Below are 18,181 nucleotides of genomic sequence, written 5' to 3'. Positions count from 1 at the left end.
TGGGGGAGTTTGTTCCATAGTCTCCCACCAGCCCCCAGGAAAGCTCTGTGTCCCACACAGAAGAGCCTTACTCTTATTGCCAAGAGTTCCATCGTGCCTGAGCAGAGCAAATGTGGGCCACTGTCTTCATCCCAGGTCTTTAGGCTCTTTTAGATGTCTGGGGCCCAGGCCATGGAGTTCCTTGATCATAGTGCTTTCCCCTGGATTCCTGCCATCTCTTGCAGGTGAGATGGCGGTATCTCATGGTCAACGGTGTTGACTGCTGCAGAGACCTGGTGAAAGCCCCTGCTTCAGGGACAGAAGCCTTGATAAGTTTACTGTTTCCCAGCTGTAGTTGATCTTTGGCCCTGAGATATCTGCTGTCCATTCCCATTGGCTCCTTTAGCGGGGTTTAATTTCTATGACAATGTGCAATGATTTTTAAAACTCCGTAAATTTCCATTGTGCTAAATATCCCATATTGTTTCTTATTTTAATATTGGTTGTTGAATGCAACAGACACCTCTGTGTATTACATGCTGCAGCTGCCTCTTCCCCCCATCACTGCTGCATTGAAGAAATGGGAGTGCAAAGAGTTGCATTCACAGAACAATCTGTGAGAAATAACTATCCAGTGGTTCTACAGATCCTTGTTCTTTAACTGGCTAATAATGGCTGGCAACCAGCTAGGGTACATATATTTCCATACTACGTAGTTATTGCACAGAGTCAGTATGCAAATAAGATTCCCTAAATCAACCAATGTGAAGAGAATTGTATGTAACTGCACTCTGATGGGCTGAGATAATTTCACTTTTCCATTTCCGTCTGATGAAGAGTAACTTTTGCAGGAGGAAGAAGTTATGCAAAAAAAAAAAAAAGAGCTGAGAGGAAACTCATACGGAAAATACACAGGAAATACATGGATAAAACAAGCACTGGCATATTGTGTATGGCCACAGAGGAAGTCAAAATCCTTGTCTAACTGCAAGAGTACATATAACGTTGAGTGTCATTACTTCAGTTAGGAAAACATATATAGTATCCTGTAGTATAAGTGCTCAGATGATACAGTGATGGGCAACAGTACAGAACTCTACACTAGACCCCAAATCAGTGTGACAAACTCTGGCATAGTTTTTTAAAAATCCAACCGCGTTAAAAACTGTATAAAATGAAATTTTATTTGTTAATTTATAAATGGTATGTTATTTGTAACACTACAGTATGGAGAATTCTACACCAATTGTTGTAGCGAGACTGCAAATCAGCTCAGTGCTGTGATGTGTAAGCAACACAGCACTTCCTGGTTAGCACTTCAGAACTCAACATTCAATACTGGGGATCCAACGTTACTGCACAAACATAACAAACAGTCATATTTATTCCTTGCACACTTCCTATTTTTCAATGCAACTTCCCTTTGTCCATGAATATAATACAGCTTTAATTAAATAAATAATTTTTACACAATGCATCAAACAAAAATATTTCACTGACTCCATTCTCTAATAAAGTTATGCCACCAACACTACATATTAAATTATAGTAAAATTAGACGGGCAGATTCTGAGCATGCCTCCCATTGATATCCATAGGTGCAGCATCAGGCCTTAAATCCACAGTCACTGGTATTGGTGTGTTCTGCGTGTAAAGACTACTACTTTCCACCCCAGAGGTGGCTGCATATTGAAGATGGGGCAAGTGACCATGCTATGCTATATGGGCCAATCTTGCAATCTTTACTCAGGCAAAAATCCTATGTCCCAATCCTGCAACCCTTATACAAGCAATCTTATTTACTTCAACGGAGCTACTCCCATGAGTGAGCACTACTTGAGTGAGTCAGAGTTCCAGGATCAGGACCCTGAAAAGTCTCTTGGTATTTGGGATCTTTGGGTGCAAGGTGCTATGTAACTGTCTTAATTTATTATGGCCCGGATCACCCTCTCACACAGTCCATGGGAGGAAGGTCTGGGGGAGAAAATCTCAGCAAGGACATCCCCATATTACCCATTGTTCACACATGGAAAAGGCTCTGGGGCCTTAGAGCTCCAGTCCCACTGCACCAGCTATGGCCCTAGTGACCCCAATGGAGCCGCTCTAACAGGACCTACCCTGGCAGTGGTAGCCCCAAAATGCCCAGGGGAGGCTCTACACAATAGATAATACAGCTTGGAGGTGTATCATAGTACTGGACAAGGGATCCTGCCTGGTCCAGCCTTCTGCCTTCTCATTTCTTCCCCAATGTGGAATAAAGGCCCATGGAGGAGGGTTGTCCCGGGGGCCTGGAGAGAAGGGGTCGTGGTACGGGGAGGGTGGCTGTGGCTCCCTTCCACATGGGTGAGGGTTGTTCCATGAGCAGTGTCCCCTTCATTCACAAATCTATGCAGGACAGTCTAGGCCTGTGGATGAAATTCACCCTGGGGCAGAGGACTATTTACATCTCACTGAAGCCCTGTTCTGAGGACGTGAGTGGCACATGGACCTTGTGCAGGCCCTTCTGCTCCAGAGTGAATTTCATCCAGTGTGAACAAGCCTCAGCAAATATCACATGATTATAAAAAGGTACAAGGTTCTGCTGATTGTATATTGTACATATACAGAGATGAAAAGAAGGGAGACTTCAGGTGATATATATGATTTAAATGGTAAATATGTGTCATTAGCAGTTACCGCTTAAGGATGGCAATTTGCTGATTGCTTTTTTCCTAGAGAAGATATTTCTAAACGATTTTTCCATTGTTACTTTATAAGCAGATTGAAAAAGAGGTACATATAATCTATCTGACTGGAGTCCCCTGAGAGATACGTAATGTTGTTTGGAAAGAAACACTCATATTATGTTCTACTAAATAAGCATATCCACCCTGTCAGACAAGTGATAGCACACAGGGCATGGGCTTAAATACATATGATACAGATGTGTACAGACATTCCGCAATGAGTAAAGGTGAGAACAAAGTGCACACAGTAACAGCTCCAAACTTTGTTCTGTTTCCGTTCTAAGGGCTCATTCTGCCCCCGTTAATAAATAACAAAATATACAGAACTAGATACAAGAAAACTAAAGATGCAGAGGAACATAAATATTGGAAACCAGGATTCACTTTGTTCAACAAAGTTGGGATTGGGCCTCCTGCAGCTCTGTTCTTCATAGCAGGTCACTTCTCAATAGAGTTTAAACATACCAAAGTATGTGTTTCCATGATCATAGTTCACTTGAGTTGAATCTGTCACATTAACAAACACCACGTCACCTTTCCGGAGTTCAAACACTCCTCCCAGGTGAGTGGATTGTAGGGCACAGTAAACACTGGATGAGCTGTGTGTATCCTGTCCCTTTAATAAGAGCCGATCAGATTCCGATGGTAGGTTCAAATAAATAAACACCGTAAATGGCGCCCCAGGAGCTGTCTTGGTGCAGAAGCTGACCTGGGAGTAGATGTAGTAGAGCCCTTCTTTTTCCACCTTCAATTTCCCTCCTTTGTAGGATATCAGGTTGCTCATAGGGGCATACCCCGTTTTCTGCCATTGTAAAACTGTGGAGGGAAAAACATCACTTTTGAGTTGAATGAGTCAGAAATCACATTAGGAGAAAAAAATACCATTAGAACGTTTCATGTGAATGGAATCAGTCCCACCCCAAGTCTCTCTTGTCTGTTTAGACTGTAAGCTCATTGTGGTAAGGACTGTCTCTCTCGAAGTGTGTCTACAGCATGTAGCAAGACAACTGCTCCGCAGCACAGCTTCCCAGTCTCCATCCTGCTCCTGCCCAGACGCTCCTCCTCTGGGGCTGTGAGCGCTGCCCACAGCGCAGCCTCCCTCTTTCTGTGCTCCCTCTTCCTGCTCTGGGAGAAAGGGGCTCCTTGTTCTTCATGGCAAGTAGTTGTATCAGTTGTCATCATCTACAAGCTGATGGGAATTATTAGAGCCGGATTGGGAGCTCTAGGTGGATATTCTATCGCTCCCCTCTGCACTCTAATGGGATCCCAGGACTAGAGTGGCCTTTTGCCCTGCTGTGTTATTTATACACAGGAAGGAAGTTGGGTTTTTTTGGTTCTTAACCCACACTGTCCCCTCTGATTGACCTGGTGTGTGGCTTAGCATTTGGCCTTCTTTACACAGCAGAGAAGTAGTCATGGTTATAATATGTTTTGCTACAAATAATAAGCACAAAGAGCCAGATTCTCAGCTGGGGTAAATGGGCATAGCTCCATTGAAGTCAATGCAGCCTTCAGGTGCTCGGGCATTGCCTTTGAAAAGAGCTGACTCTGGATTTAGGGCACACAAATAATCCCATTGAAGGTTAGGACTGTTCCAGAGCAAGCTGTGTGTTGAGTGACCTACTATAATCCAGTAAAGAGAAGAGAATGAACTCCAGCCTCGGATATTAATATGAAAATAATATCCAGTATCAGCGTTTCTAATTACCTCACAAAGAACCCAACCCTGGAGAAACTGAAATACCATTCACTGCAATGGGAGCAGGATGGGTATCTTGTCCTTTAGTAGGAAGTTCTGTTAGTGAAGGAATAATCCAGCATGAGATCTATACATGTGCATGTTACTGGCTTGTTTTCTTTTTCCCCAATGGCTGAGTCTAAGCATTGAGTTCCAGCCAATTAGTTCATTTCTGAGTGTTTGTTAGTTTGCATTATAACAACAGGATTACAGGGAGGTTTTTTGTGATTTTTATCTGATACTAAGGTTTCCCCAAGGTTATGGGTTGAACTATAAAGTGGAATAAAGTCTGTGTGAGTTGTAGCGTCAGAGACGGAAAGAGCAATTGCTGTTTACTGGTAGTTACTCCAGAGTCAATCGAAATGTGCTTAGGTTTAGAGATTTTTACCAGATTATAGGTCTGATCTTGCAGACTCTAACTAATACACCTTTGCTCTTGCAGGCTGTCTCCTGGGCCAGGATTACTCTAGAAAATTTACCTATTGCTGACAATTAGTGCAGCCGAACCAGTGGTGAAAATGGTATGAATGCAAGTGTAGACAGGACCACAACATATTGAGCAGTTTCAGAAAACTGTTCAAGGTAAATGTAATTGAGATGGTACAGAACATGGCTCCATGGTGTCTATACGTTCATTATAGTGACTAAGGATATGTCTATGCTACAATTAGACACCCGTGGCTGGCCTGTGCCAGCTGTCTCAGGCTCATGAGGCTCTGGCTAAGGGGCTGTTTCATTGCAATAGAGAGGTTTGGGCTCAGGCTACAGCCCGAATTCTGGGACCCTCCCACCTTGCAGGATCCTAGAGCCTGGCTCCAGCTAGATCCCAAACGTCTAAACTGCAATTAAACAGCCCCATAGCCTGATCCCTGCGGGCCTGAGTCAGCTGGCACAGGCCAGTCCTGGGTTTTTAATTGCAGTGTAGATATACCCTGTAAAGCCAGTGACCATCAGTGCCTTATCTAATGAGTGCTCTCACTGTTGATATCAAAGGTGGGAAATTTTAGGGGAAATGTGGAGACAGCCTTGAGAAGAGTGAGACGCTTTGCATGAGTAAGGACTACACTCATGACTAAGAGTTTGCGGGACTAGGCCTTATTTTGCCTATGCCATGGGCTATTTCAGATTCTGCATATGACGAACATTACTCTCAGGGCCGGCTCCAGGGTTTTGGCCGCCCCAAGCAGCCAAAAAAAAAAAAAAAAAAAAAAAAAAAAAGCCGCGATCACGATCTGCGGCGGCAATTCGGCGGGAGGTCCTTCGCTCCGAGCGGGAGTGAGGGACCGTCCGCCGAATTGCCGCCGAATACCTGGACGTGCCGCCCCTTTCCGGAGCGGCCACCCCAAGCACCTGCTTGACAAGCTGGTGCCTGGAGCCGGCCCTGATTACTCTTCACTTAAACCAGCCCTAACCCTCTCCACTCACAGCTGACCCTGACAATCACTGGTATGATGCTATTCTGCATTTAGCAGTTTCTTGTAAAAATGACCACCAGAAATAACGTTACGAAAAGCCCACACATACACCACACACACACACACACACACACACACACACACACTCTTTTTCTCTCTCTGCGAAAGGCACCCAATTCCCCAGTCCTTCAAAGTGCGTGACATGTGTACAAGATCAAATGTATTTTAGCCAGGTTTCAGCAGGAGGGTGGTCCATTTGAAAACAATGACATTATTTCCTTTTCTTAAGGAACATCTATTTATTTCTAGGAAACATGATAAAAAAAAAAAAAAAACCCACAGAAAACCACCAGTAATGAAGCAAAAGGAAAAATGTTCATTGCGAGGTTTAGTTTTACGTTGTCACCAAACTCCTGTGCTGGAATTCTTGTCTTCTAACTCACTGTAGCCCTTCAATTACACTTCACATAGGACCAAACTGAAACCACCTTATTCAAGTGCATTGTCACAGTGGAGTCCAGTGGGCAGATGCGCATGAGTAAGGCAAGCAGGAGTTAGCCTACATGCAATATCATCATACTCAAGAATAATACTCTACATAGTTACTGCTGAGTTTGATTCCCTGAAGAGTAAAACCCCACACAGAAAATGTGTGCCCAGTGGCTAGAGCAGAGATCTGAGTGCTATTCCTAGCTCTGCCACTGGCCTGCTGGGTGACTTTGGGCAAGTCATGTCACCTCTCTGTGCCTCAGTCTCTCCATCTGTAAAATGAGGATAATGCTACTCCCCTCCTTTATAAAGTGCTTTGAGCTCTATCGAAAAAGCACTACAGAAGAGCTAGATATTATCATAGAATTATAGAAACGGAGGGCTGGAAGGGACCTCAAGAAGTCTTCTAGTCCAGTCCCCTGTGCACCTAGACCCTCCCTGACAGGTGTTTGTTCAACCTGACAGGGATTCCACAACATCCTTTGGAAGCCTATTCCAGAACTTAACTAGCTTTATAGTTAGAAAGTTTTTCCTAGTATCTGACCGAATTCTCCCTTGCTGCAGGTTAAGTCCATTACTTATTATCCTACTGTCAGTGGACATGGTAGAACGATCAATCGCAGTCCTCTTTATAACAGCCCTTAACAGATTTGAAGACTATTCTCAGGCCCCCCTCAGTCTTCTTTTCTCAAGGCTAAACATACCCAGTTTTTTTAACCTTTTCTCATGGGTTAGGCTACCTAAACCTTTTATCATTTTTGTTTTCTCCTCTGGACTCTCTGCAGTTTATCCACCTCTTTCCTAAAGCATGGCACCCAAAAATTGGACACAATATTTCAGCTGACTAGAATGGGACAATTATCTCCCACATCTTACACACAACACTCCTGTTAATACACCCAGAATATTAGCCTTTTTCACAACTGCATCACATTGTTGACTCATATTCAAGTTGTGACCCACAATAACGCCCAGATCCTATTCAGGATTTGGGTACTACAACTGCCTGGCCAGTTATTCCCCATTTTGTAGTTGTGCATTTAATTTGTCCTTCCAAAGTGAAGTACTTGCACTTGTCTTTATTGAATTTCATCTTGTTGATTTCAGACCATTTGTCAAGATTATTTTGAATTCTAATCCTGTCCTCCAAAGTGCTTGGAACGCTGTCATCGGCAAATTTTATATGCATACCCTCCACTCCATTATCCAAGTCATTAATGAAAACATTGACTAGTACCGACTCAGGACTGACTCCTGGGGGACTCCACTAGATATGCCCTCCCAATTATTATAATTATTATGATTATTTCACCACTTATAAATCCCACTTTCCTTCTCCACCCCTCTGATTTGTGAATAGGGTCTGGCAAAGCTGAGTTCCTTACCTGATACTTTCTTGGTGCTGTTCTTGAACCCCATTAGGTGAGCTGAAATTGGTTGCTGCCTGTCATCTGCAATCAAACAAAGCCAGTGATTTATTCATGTATTTATCCTTATTCATTATCTTAGGCGGTACAGCGACTGCCCTGGACGCACTGTGCTGTGTAATAATATTAAAGGACACAAGAGCCAGAATCATCAGGACTGATTTTAAAAAGCTCCACCCCTGACAGAAAACTTCCTTGTCTAATAGAGTTAATGGCCCCGATCTTGCAATGAGCCCTATGGAAGCAGCCCCCCGTGCCCATGCTGAGACCTGCAGGACCAGGGCCTAAATTAATATTCAGTCAAAAGTCTGACCGAACAAAACGTGTACAAATTTCCATGTGTACGAATGCAAATTCAAGCTTTGATGGGCACAGCAAGGTGGGGACTTTCAGCTCAGAGTGCCTTGCTGCTGACCTGAAAGGCACTGACAGTAGAGACATCTCAGTAAACATCAAATGTAAGGTTCAAATGAGGTGACACACAGTGCATTAAATAACCAACTCCCAGACCCTGAAGGGCTGGCTGGCACGCTGAAGTACCAATTGGTTGCTGGTGGGGCACACAGTGTAAAGGTGTTATGCGCTCACAGAAACCAACCTCACCCAGACAGTGGGATGCTGTGTACTGCAGCGACTAACCACTTCAATAAGCCTTACCCTAACACTCTCTGCTTGGGGTGAGAATGAGAAGGGAATGTCTTCACTGCAGAGTTAGCTCAGGCTCTGACTCAAATGTTGCCCCTAACTCCCCTCCCATCCACACAAGTTTGCTGGTGCTTTCACCCCGGGTTAGCTGGGCTGGCTGGGGGTGATGGTTAGAGCCTGGGTTCCACTTTCACTCGGGCTGGTAATGTGCCCACTTTGCAGAGAGGACACAGGCTAAAATCACTGAATGCTGATCGTCCTCCAATGCCGTCCCATAATTCCCCATGTGCCTAGAAGGACAGACAAATCCTCCCACAATTTACTGGGAAAAAATTATAGAGTGGCTCAATTTACTGCAGTGCCAAGCGTTATGGGATGTGCCCCCAGCAGTCCTAGTTACACACATGGGTGAGTGTAGCATCAGTGAGGATGCAGTAATACAGGCATAGCTTTGCCGTGTGGCTGCTCACACCTGAGCTAGCCTAACTTGAATGCTCGGACTCAGGTGCTAATCACCTGGGCTAACTCTGCAGTGAAGACATTCCCTTACAGGAGCCCAGTCAAGATGCGACAGATGCACCAACGGGAATCCATCAGGCAGGACTGTAAAAGGCACATCACCAATAAGTATTTACATGCATGCCACCTTGACACTCCTTCTGTAGACGCTGTGCTTCAATCCTCCCTTTGGTTGCAGGTGTAGAGCCCCATTGACTTCAAAAGGGCTTTAACTTGCTGGCTTTAATTAGCAGCAGGAACTCATTAATTTGTCTGGTACAAACACTGGCCTCACAGAGATGACGGGCATACAATACATAGTAAATAGTTGGTAAAATATTTTCCGCCTATGTAAACTAAAGGATTAGCATCATGGGGGCACTGGCAAAACAGTGCTTCGTTACTGGCTTATATACCAGCAGATTTAGCAATTCAGCACTTTTTGGTAGCTTTCCTGGCAAGCACTTTCTATTCTTCTGACATCTTATCCTTCTCACATTCGTAGAGACGTTCTGCTGCCTCGTGCAATCATGATATAATAGCACTGAAAGACCCAGATGCTGAGCAAAGGACGCCTCAAATCTTGTTCCAAAATGACACCGTAAAGCTAAAGGATTGCCATAGGTATTAAGATACTGACTCTAGACCTTCTGAAACAAAACCTGCTGCATGGGAGTGTTGCCATTGACTTCACTGGGAGCAAGATCAGGCTCCAAGCACAGTGCAGGCCATCCCCAGATTTCCTATGTTATCTTTGGTGTTTTCAATGATGCAAAGAAAATTGTCTCTTGACAGACCTAGTTTCCACTTTATTTCATTTCGTAAAAGATTTCCCAGAGTATCAAGAAATGTACCTTTTTGCATTTCAAATTTTGCATCATCCTTGCTGACTTCTGGATCCTAAAACCAGAGCATTAAAAAAAGGTTATTCAGAGATTTGAAATCACATTTAATTAGTGTTCCAAACACAGCACATCTCATCCTAAAATGTATGTGTGATAACCAAAGGTATCCGAATAGTACCCTTGCAGTTATCTGTGACCATAACAACGATATCCATAGTAAAAGCACACCAGCATAACTCAGAACAGAGTTTGACCCCTAATATTTTAGATTTACATGAAACTTATCATCCTAAAGGATCGCAGGGCCATACGAAAGGAAAGGCAGCCAATTTGGTGAGATAGGTGGGTAGACAGATGCTGATGGGTGTACAGCACACTGAAAAAAGTGGCAGGGTGGGGGAACCAAACCTTTACTCGTATGTAAATATCCATACAGAACAAAACAATTTGACCCTAAAGGTTAATCAGCATTAAACTGCATGTTATTCCTTTTGTCTGACAGGAGGATGAAGGGCTGCTTGCATTTCAAATCAGATGCTTAGAACACTAAGGCATCCCCTACCTACCAGCCTCATTATACAGTAAAAATTCCATGAGTGGAAAAAGATTGGAGAATAGATCACCCAATTTTTGTTCTTCTGGCAAACCCCACCCTGACCTTGCATTAGCAGAATCAATGCTAGTACATAAACAAAGCATAGCACTTCGGGGGGGTGGGGGAGACACAATATAGTGCCCCTCCAACACGGATACTCTACAAGTGACATTGGTTATTACTGTTTGGCAAGGTTTGAATAAAAGAAATTGACAGCTCATCATCATTGAGTGTAATCCTCTCTGTTCTCTCTAGTGCCTGAACTACCTTATCAGTGTTTCTGATGTATGGAGAGAAAATAAATATTTGAGAAAGCAGAAAGAAAAATGCCAGTAAGTTCCCATTTTCATCAACTGTGTTGTGAGATCTTTTCTTCCCTGGAGTGCAGCCTGTTGGAATTCATTTTTATGGTAAGCAGTATTTTTCATTGCTTTGGTACAGCAGATATTTAAGACCTACTACTGACCTCATTTATTCCTGTTCCCCCGCACTGGATTCAAAAGGTGTTAGTGAGGTTACAATTTGGCCCTGAGAGTTCTTTGGCTCTCGGTTCTGGGATACCTATCACCAAAACTTGTGAAAACAGCTCTACTGAGGTCACACGCAGCAGAGTTTTGACTTTCCATTTGTAGCTCACAATTTAAAGGGTCTTTGATTTTAGGTTTTATATCATTAAAATGCTGTGACAGGAAAGGTGTATTTGAAAACACTTAGAAGAATGACTGTACAGGGCAATTCAAAAAGTGTGAGGCTTTCCTAAAAGGCTATAGCACAGAGTTGCAATGCTGGACTCCTCCAGCTCATACACACTAGAGGGTATTCGGAACTGATGAGGCTGGTCAGTTTCAGACATGATTTGCTTTATTAACTAGAGCCTGATTGAAAACGTTCGGAAGGACTCCCATTTGACTTTGATGGGCCCCTGATGTGCATGCCACCAGAATCCACTTAACGCAGGTAGGAAATGCCAAATTATTATATTTACTGAACAGAATAAACACTGCTAATTAATTAGTCCAAGAGACAGGCAGATTGAGGGCACCTTCCCCTAGTCCGACACCAATTCAGAGTTCCTTTACTGGTTCTCGTCACCTATTCCATTCACTAGGAAATGCCAGAAGAAACTTACTGACTATACCAAATGGTTCCTAGTTAGTGCCTTGTGAATGAGCTCATAGTTAAGTACCTGAATTTTAAAAAAACCCATGATGTGTGTCCATGTAGCTGACATCAAACATCTGGAGCCCTGGGCTAGCTTAGATCTGTGCATGGAATTCTCATTAATGGCACTACACTTCCATGTGCAAACCAAGGACTGTGCAACATCAAGCATCTATGCTGGAGCAGAATTTAGCCTCAGATGTGCTATGCACACTGTTCTCACACATCTCGAATAACCTGCTGCCTTGCTTCTTCATGAATAGCAGACTTTTTTCTAGCTGCCAAACAGTGTGTGCCGCACCTCACCCCCAGTAATCAAAATGAGCACAGTGTCTGGGCTCAGTTCTCAAGCGCTTTGCAACTTGTGTAGTCATTGACACCTATGCAATGTGGGTGTAAAAACACTACCAAAACTCACACTGGTGGCAGCATTTTACACCCACCTTCCAAAGGTGTCAGTAAGGTGCAAGACAGTGAAGAATCAGGCCTTCTGTGTACTGTTTAGCACACAGGGTCAGATCCTATCAGCAGCCCACAAATGGAGCTCCCTGTCCAGTTCTGCATGAAAGCTGGCATCAGAGCAATGTTAATAAATCATAGAATCATAGGACTGGAATGGACCTTAAGAGGTCATCTAATCCAGTCCCTGCACTCATGGTTCTCAAACTAGGGCCGCCGCTTGTTCAGGGAAAGCCCCTGGAGGGCCGGGCCAGTTTGTTTGCCTGCCATGTCCACAGGTTCGGCCCATCGCGGCTCCCACTGGCCGCGGTTCGCTGCTCCAGGCCAATGGGGGCTGCGGGAAGCGGCGTGGGCCAAGGGATGTGCTGGCCACCCTTCCTGCATCCGCCATTGGCCTGGAGCGGTGAACCGCCGAACCTGCAGACGTGGCAGGTAAAGAAACCGGCCCGGCCCGCCAGGGGCTTTCCCTGAACAAGCGGAGGCCCTAGTTTGAGAACCACTGATCTAGACCATTCCTGACAGGTGTTTGTTTAACGTGCTTTTAAAAATCTCCAATGATAGAGATTCCACAACCTCCCTAGGCAATTTATTCCAGTGCTTAACCACCCTGACAGTTAGGAAGTTTTTCCTAATATCCAATTTAAACCTCCCTTGCTGCAATTTAAGCCCATTGCTCCTTGTCCTATCCTCAGAGGTTAAGGAGAACAATTTTTCTTGGATACAATAGGAGACAGGGCCGGCTCCAGGTTTTCTGCCGCCCCATGCAGCGGAAAAAAAAAGCGGATCGGCGGCATTTCGGCAGCAGCTCAATCGCGCTGCTCCATTCTTAGGCGGCGGGTCCTTCACTCCCTCTCTTCCTCTTCGGCGGAACTTTGGTGGCAGCTCAAAGAGGAAGGGAGGGACTGAGGGACCCGCTGCCAAATTCCCGCCGAAGACCGGACGTGCAGCCCCAAGAGTGGCTGGACTGCCGCCCATTTGTATTGGCCGCCCCCAACACCTGCTTCCTTAGCTGGTGCCTGGAGCCGGTCCTGATAGGAGATCAACTTGCAGGGCGTCATCTCCAACACTCCCACTAAGCCGATGAGAGTTAGGGTGTCAAAGTCCTGAGTGTGGTACTGAGAACACAACCTCTCGTGTACCCTTTTGTAGCTACTGTCTTGTTTGTTACATTATGTAACAACAATCTCACCCATTATTTAACTCATTTTAATGTAAAAGAGAGCAAATATTGTGAAGGGCTTAGAGGACCCAGTATTTTGTCATCTATATTTTTCATGCTTGGTGGATTGCAAATATTGTTATGGATAATGTTACTCCTGTGTAATAATTACGATGTGTTAAGTGCCACTGGTATACCATGCACCAGTGGTGCTGGAACTAAGAGTGCAGGAAGTGCGGCACCACGCCTTGGCTTGAAGTGGTTTCCATCATATACAGGGTTTATAGCTTTGTTCAATGGCTTTCAGCTTCCCCTCTCTAAACATTGTTCCAACGCCACTGCCATGCACTATATTTAACATGGAGGAGACATGATCCGAGCCCACACTCTAAACAGACACAGTAACTGAACTCCAATATAATTGAGCCTTTCCTATACCTTTGTCTTCAGTACATGATAAATAATGAAATTTCATTTTATCCCTGTCTGTTAAAAGTTTCATTCAATGCAAATGATCGTCAAACTTTCTAAGACAAACATTCCACTATCAACTGGGGCAGATTGTGTTTGTACAATCAGGCTCTATAATGTTTGTTTTAGTGGGCCAGATTCTGATCACACTTACATTATAATAATTCTATTTACTTCAATGGAGTTATTCTGAATTTAACTCCAGTTAAATTGGGATTAGAATCTGGTCCAATATGTGGAAGTGTACAAATATTACTTTTTAAATACAGCTTTGCAATATTGTGTGTGTGTACATACATATGTGGCATTGCAAATCTTTATCAGCATCTTTATTTATTTAACAGCATCTTACTTTGACTAGCAGATCCTGGAATCTGTTTATGATCTCCTTACAGTCCAATAATGATGAGCCCGCACCTTCTGGTTTCCGACATTTTTGTATTCTTCGGAGGAACAAATAATCTTCCTGTAAGCTCAACTCCTGTTCCAACTGTCAGTGAGATAATAGAGAGGGTAAACAGAATGCTAGAGGCCAAGTGACAAAAGAAAATAAGCTCACTGTGTTCTGAAACAACGTCTCATGAAACAGTAGATCCCTACACCATACCTCAAGGGCCCAGTCCTGAAGTCCATACTCAAGCAAAGTTCCCATTAACTTCAATGGGAATTTTGTCCAAGTAATGGCTGTGGGATTGGGCCCCACATCAGATTTCTGTATAAAATGAATAACAGCAATTGAAACTTGCTCTCAGATCTTTTGTATTAATTTTAGGGCTGTCAATTAATCACAGTTAACTCATGTGATTAACTCAAAAGAATTAATCACGATTAATCGCACTTATCACAATAGAATACCAATTGAAATGTATTAAATATTTTTGGATGTTTTTCTACATTTTCAATATTGATTTCAATTACAACACAGAATACAAAGTGCACAGTGCTCACTTTATATTATTTTTTTATTACAAATATATGCACTGTAAAAATGATAAACAAAAGAAATAGTATTTTTCAATTCACCTCATACAAGTACTGAAGTGTTATCTCTTTATCGTGAAAGTGTAACTTACAAATGCAGATTTTTTTTGGTTACATAACTGCACTCAAAAACAAAACAGTGTAAAACTTTAGAGCCTACAAGTCCAATCAGTCCTACTTCTTATTCTGCCAATTGTTAAGACAAACAAGTTTGTTTACATTGGTGGGAGATACTGCTGCCTGCTTCTTATTTACAATGTCACCTGAAAGTGAGAACAGGCATTCGCATGGCACTTTTGTAGCCGGCGTTGCAAGGTATTTACATGCCAAATATGCTAAACATTCATATGCCCCGTCATGCTTCGGCCACCATTCCAGAGGACATACTTCCATGATGATGATGATGCTCGTAAAAAAAATAATGCATTAATTAAATTTGTGACTGAACTCCTTGGGAGGAGAATTGTATGCCTCCTGCTCTTTTACCCGCATTCTGCATATATTTCATGTTATAGCAGTCTCGGATGATGACCCTGCACATGTTCGTTTTAAGAACATTTTCACTGCAGATTTGACAAAACGCAAAGAATGTACAGATGTGAGATTTCTAAAAATAGCTACAGCACTCGACCCAAGTGCCATCCAAAATCTGAAGTGCCATCCAAAATCTGAGAGGGACAAGGTGTGGAGCATGCTTTTAGAAGTCTTAAAAGAGCAACACTCTGATGCAGAAACTACAGAACCCAAACCACCAAAAAAGAAAATCAACCTTCTGCTGGTGGCATCTGACTCAGATGATGAAAATGAACATGTGTCTGTCCGCACTGCTTTGGATCGTTATTAAGCAGAACCCATCATCAGCATGGACGCATGTCCTCTGGAATGGTGGTTGAAGCATGAAGGGACATATGAATCTTTAGTGCATCTGGCACGTAAAATGTCTTGCAATGCCAGCTCCAACAGTGCTGTGCAAACCCCTGTTCTCACTTTCAGGTGACATTGTAAACAAGAAGCAGGCAGCATTATCTCCTGCAAATTGTAACCAATCTTGTTTGTCTGAGTGATTGGCTGACCAAGAAGTGGATTGAGTGGACTTGTAGACTCTAAAGTTTTACATTGTTTTATTTTTGAATGCAGGGTTTTTTTGTACATAATTCTACATTTGTAAGTTCAACTTTCATGATAAAGAGATTGCACTACAGTACTTATATGAGGCGAATTGAAAAATACAATTTTTGTTTTTTACAGTGCAAATATTTGTAATCAAAAATAAATATAAAGTGAGCACTGTACACTTTGTATTCTCTGTTGTAATTGAAATTAATATATTTGAAAATGTAGTAAACATCCAAAAATATTTAAAATAAATGGTATTCTATTGTTGTTTAACAGCACGATTAATCGCAATTAATTTTTTTAATCGCTTGACAGTTCTAATTAATTTACATTTTTCCCCTTTTCAAAAGGCAGAAGATGAGACTTCATCAGTTGCTCTAGGTATCTGTATGAATCTTGATGAAGAGCTTGATTCTGCCACCCTTACTCCTGTGGAGTAGAACCTTGAATCGGTAAGAAGTCCCACTGAAATCATTGAGGCTGTATTGGGATGGAAGAACACAGACTTGTGTGCCGATACACATTTCAGTGATTGGAACAGACTTCTGCATGGTGGATCCAAATGCAGGGTCAGACTCACTACTCATCGTGAGTAAGGGTGGCAGATTCAGACTCTTTCTATGGTGTACGACTGCATTTCATCCTTTTAGACCAAAACAGTTGATATCATAACTCGGAGAAGAAATATTTTGTTGTAATAACTAGTCATTACATTCATTCAGACAGACTGTGATGCTTTGTTTCTCTTGAGTAGTACCGTACTGCACAAGTAGTTCCATTCAAATCAGTGGGACTACTGCATAGTAAGGTACCACTCAAGGTGAGTGCAGAATTTACAAACTGATCCACTGCATGCAAACTAACCCAGTCTTAATCTTCCAAACTTTTGCCTCTTGTACTTTAACATTTGGAGCCCAGCTCTACATTCCATTATTAGGGATCAGAATTAACTCATTTAAAATTAAGTTATAAATATGCAAAAATGCATATTTTTAATTTCAATGAGAAAATATTGTCTGCATGCCTTTTAAGGAGAATATACTTTATTCTATACCCAATTCGGTAGTTTTATTTGATATATGAAGCACACTTACTGGCTCACTTACTGTTTATCATTTCTTTTACTTGACTAAAAATTAGTTTTAGGCAAGCGACTATAAGCATAACATAGTCTGTCTGCAGTTTGACTAAGAGCAAACTTGAACAGTTTTTAAATTTTGAATTCTTTAAAAAATAGTTAGAAGCATGAAGCAGAATAATTTGGATTAGGCTTATTTAAAAAAACCTCCCCTAAAGTGAAACTTACTATAAAATTATCACAGGCAAATATTAAAAAAGCTTTTGAAATCTTTTCCTCTTGCTAGGTATCACTGTAACGCTCAATACTGCTGAATCTAAAATACTATCACAAAATAAAATATTTCACCTTACTCCCAACAAAGAGCATAGAATAATTGTCAAACTGTTCATACCAACCCATCAAATATATCATTCTACTGTCACTGTATTTAAACTGATAAAATAAGCAGCTTGGTTTGGTATGATCCACAGTGCCCTTTGCTACACTATTATCATTTTGTTAATTAAAGGGGAAAACTCTTCATGACAACGTATCTTTTATTAAGTGGGAAATTAAGGCATAAACAAGAAGGTTTACGCGATAAATGCTGCTTCTATGTAAGTACAACTATTTGCATTATTCTGCCTCATTTTCCACTGTTAATTAGTTTTCTTTGAGCTAAATGTAAATCATTGTTAGAACCAGTCCATTTAACATGATCGTATTTCTAACCTTACCTTATCCAGCTTCATGTGAAGATATAAGCAAAAAAGTACAGTCCCAATAGTCTGTGCTATAATAAATACAATAAGAAAACACATAAAAATTTTCATGGTGTTAGGTGAGCTGGTACTGATGGGTCGAGGCGTCGTTGGACTATACGGTTCGTTCATTCTGTGTTCAAGTGGCTGTGGCCTCCCCTTCAAAAGCACGGTGCAGGAGCAGCATGAGAACTGCCTCGCTAGCACACTACTCAAGATAGTTAAGGGACAGATAGATGTGACAGCCTACACTTCCTGGAAAAAACCCTTCGTAGTGGGTAGGTTTGTTCATTGCCATCTCCCACAACAAAAAGTGACTTGAACTTTCTTTTCATTCACTTCCATACTTTTTCCTATTGTTCTATCAGAAGTCAGTTGAATGTTCTTATTCCATGTATTCATACTTGCCTAGCAATGCTCCAGAAAATAACTTTATTTTTTTCCTACTGAGGACAAACATTTCATGGCTGATGGCTTCAAAGAAATGAGGAAAACAAATCCACAAGCAAAGCTGTTGAATTTCAATGTGGAGAGTAAAAGATTGTGTGTGTTGGTTTTTACTATTTCCCAAAAAGTCTTACTTTAATTTTTGTTTTCCTCAGTGAGGAAAGATGGTTTTGTAATTAAGGACCTAGATAGTACTCAGGAGATGCGAG

The 18,181-nt window shown here is 42.2% G+C and overlaps 1 protein-coding gene across 1 annotated transcript; it reads right to left on the bottom strand.

Moving 5' to 3' along the window:
- Positions 1-1,142: 1,142 nt before the first annotated feature.
- On the bottom strand, positions 1,143-17,713 carry CD40LG (CD40 ligand). The gene is made up of 5 exons (XM_065410866.1): positions 17,502-17,713; positions 13,960-14,097; positions 9,772-9,817; positions 7,733-7,798; positions 1,143-3,521 (listed from the first exon to the last, which is right to left on the bottom strand). Exons 1-5 carry the CDS (start codon positions 17,655-17,657, stop codon positions 3,151-3,153), a joined length of 777 nt encoding a protein of 258 aa, XP_065266938.1. The 5' UTR covers positions 17,658-17,713; the 3' UTR covers positions 1,143-3,150.
- Between the last annotated feature and the right edge of the window lie 468 nt (positions 17,714-18,181).

This window comes from Emys orbicularis, chromosome 9 (genome assembly GCF_028017835.1).
Source record: "Emys orbicularis isolate rEmyOrb1 chromosome 9, rEmyOrb1.hap1, whole genome shotgun sequence".
NCBI classification, from domain to species: Eukaryota; Metazoa; Chordata; order Testudines; family Emydidae; genus Emys; species Emys orbicularis.
Note: the sequence above shows the minus strand (reverse complement) of the source record. Positions and strands in the feature narration are given on the sequence as shown.

What these genes read in the sequence shown, in the direction of transcription:
- CD40LG (XM_065410866.1), bottom strand. Translation starts at nt 17,657, where the DNA reads ATGAACGAACCGTATAGTCCAACGACGCCTCGACCCATCAGTACCAGC. An exon ending in TTCACATGAAGCTGGATAAG is followed by an intron (nt 14,098 to 17,501) that starts GTAAGGTTAGAA and finishes TCTCACTGACAG; the next exon opens with TTGGAACAGGAGTTGAGCTT. An exon ending in AAAATTTGAAATGCAAAAAG is followed by an intron (nt 7,799 to 9,771) that starts GTACATTTCTTG and finishes GTTTGATTGCAG; the next exon opens with ATGACAGGCAGCAACCAATT.